Source organism: Dipodomys ordii, unplaced genomic scaffold (genome assembly GCF_000151885.1).
Source record: "Dipodomys ordii isolate 6190 unplaced genomic scaffold, Dord_2.0 Scaffold9, whole genome shotgun sequence".
Lineage (NCBI taxonomy): Eukaryota > Metazoa > Chordata > Mammalia > Rodentia > Heteromyidae > Dipodomys > Dipodomys ordii.
This window is the reverse complement of record NW_012267225.1, coordinates 2,353,111-2,354,562: the sequence shown is the minus strand read 5'-3', so window position 1 is coordinate 2,354,562 and position 1,452 is coordinate 2,353,111. Positions and strand designations below refer to the sequence as shown.

General features: G+C 68.9%; 1 protein-coding gene across 4 annotated transcripts in view; it reads left to right on the top strand.

Moving 5' to 3' along the window:
- The window catches only part of Pfkfb3 (6-phosphofructo-2-kinase/fructose-2,6-biphosphatase 3), a 69,093-nt gene that overhangs the window by 38,098 nt on the left and 29,543 nt on the right, over positions 1 to 1,452 (top strand). For 3 of the 4 annotated variants that reach the window (XM_013009403.1, XM_013009400.1, XM_013009401.1), the window contains exon 1: positions 1,009 to 1,382. The exons of the other annotated variant lie outside the window; for it this stretch is intronic. In XM_013009403.1, the coding sequence (XP_012864857.1) occupies positions 1,307 to 1,382 (76 nt within the window). In that variant the 5' untranslated portion in view covers positions 1,009 to 1,306. Of the gene's footprint in view, positions 1 to 1,008; positions 1,383 to 1,452 lie in introns of those variants that run through there. 4 annotated transcript variants of the gene reach the window in all.

The window sequence follows — 1,452 nt, the reverse complement described above, 5'->3', positions numbered from 1 at the left end:
GGGGGGGGGAATCCCCGCCCTGCGCCCCCAGGCGTCACCGCACAGCCTGGCTTGGCGTCCCCAGCTCACGCACAACTGCGCGGGGGAGGCGGGCAGCGGGATATGGAGAGGTGCGCACACACCCAACGGCGGCGGGTCGTCGGGTTAGTCTCCGTGATCAGATCCCCCCCCCAATAATTATTCCGGGTTTATAGTCAGTGAATTGCAGGTGGAAATGGGGGGGGGTCGCGTTCCATTCAAGTTCGCTGAAAATCGCGCGCTTTGCATGGGAGAACCGAGGTGCTTGCTCCACCCTTGGCCTTCCCCAAAGTTCAGCCCGGCCTGCCCGGCTCTCCTGCCCCCCCCTCAAGCCCCGCACGCAGAACCCCCTCCCCCGGTTCCCGTGTTGGGGTGGGGCAGATTCCGATGGTCCCCAGGGAGTGGTGACACACACCCCCCCGCCCCCGCCCCCAGCACCGGGAACTTCCAGGTCCGTAGGGTCGTGAGTGAGGACTGGGATTATCAGAAAATTGTTTGGGCCTGGGTCTTTCACCTGGGCCGAGCCTGCCCTGGAGCTGAGAGCAGCGGTCAGAGCCCCGCCCCGGGCTAGAAAGGTCGAAGCTAGTTGAGGATGCCTGGATCTGGGTGTGGACTGCCCCCGGCCGCTTCCCTGTTCTTCCCGGCACCCTTCAGGGAAGGGTCCGGAATTCTACGGGGAAGCGGTGCCAGGTCTACTTGGAGGTAAATAAGGGGTTAAAAATAAACAAAATAAAAGACATCACCCCCCGCAGACGAGCTCCGGGGTCCCCGGGACCGGGTCGGGGAGCGGAGCCCGCGCCACCGCCGCCGCCGCCGGCCAGCAGGGGGCGCGCGCCGCCCGTCTCCGAACGCTCCCACCTCCGCCCCACGTGAAAGGGGGCTGGGACCCAAAGAATGCGGCCCGCCCCGCGGCTGACGCGCCGGGCTGCCGGCCGGGTGGATTAAAAGGCCGGGCGGTGCGGGTGGCATCCCCACAGAGCCGGAGCGGAGACGAGTGGCGGTGCCGGGCGGCGGTGAGCGCGGCTGTCACGGTGCCCCAGCATCCCCGGGCTTCCCAGAGCCGATCCTCCCCTTCCCCCGACCCGCCCGCCGGCGGCCCCAACCCCGCGCCCCCCTCGCCGAACCTCGCGCGCCCGCCCGCCCGCGTCCCGGACTTCGCACAAAGCACGTTCCCCACGCAGAGCCCCGGCCGCCCTCAGTCTTTTGTTCCGCGGGGGCTGCCGCTGCCCTTCCCGCGTCGGAGTCTTCCTCCCGGGGTGGCGGGGCCCCGCCGGGCGCAGTCGCGAAGATGCCCTTGGAGCTAACCCAGAGCCGGGTGCAGAAGATCTGGGTGCCCGTGGACCATCGGCCCTCGTTGCCCAGATGTGAGTGCAGCTGCTCGGGCTTCCAGGCTGCAGGTGGAGTCGCGCGCGCCCAGCTCGGCCTTTGTAAGCG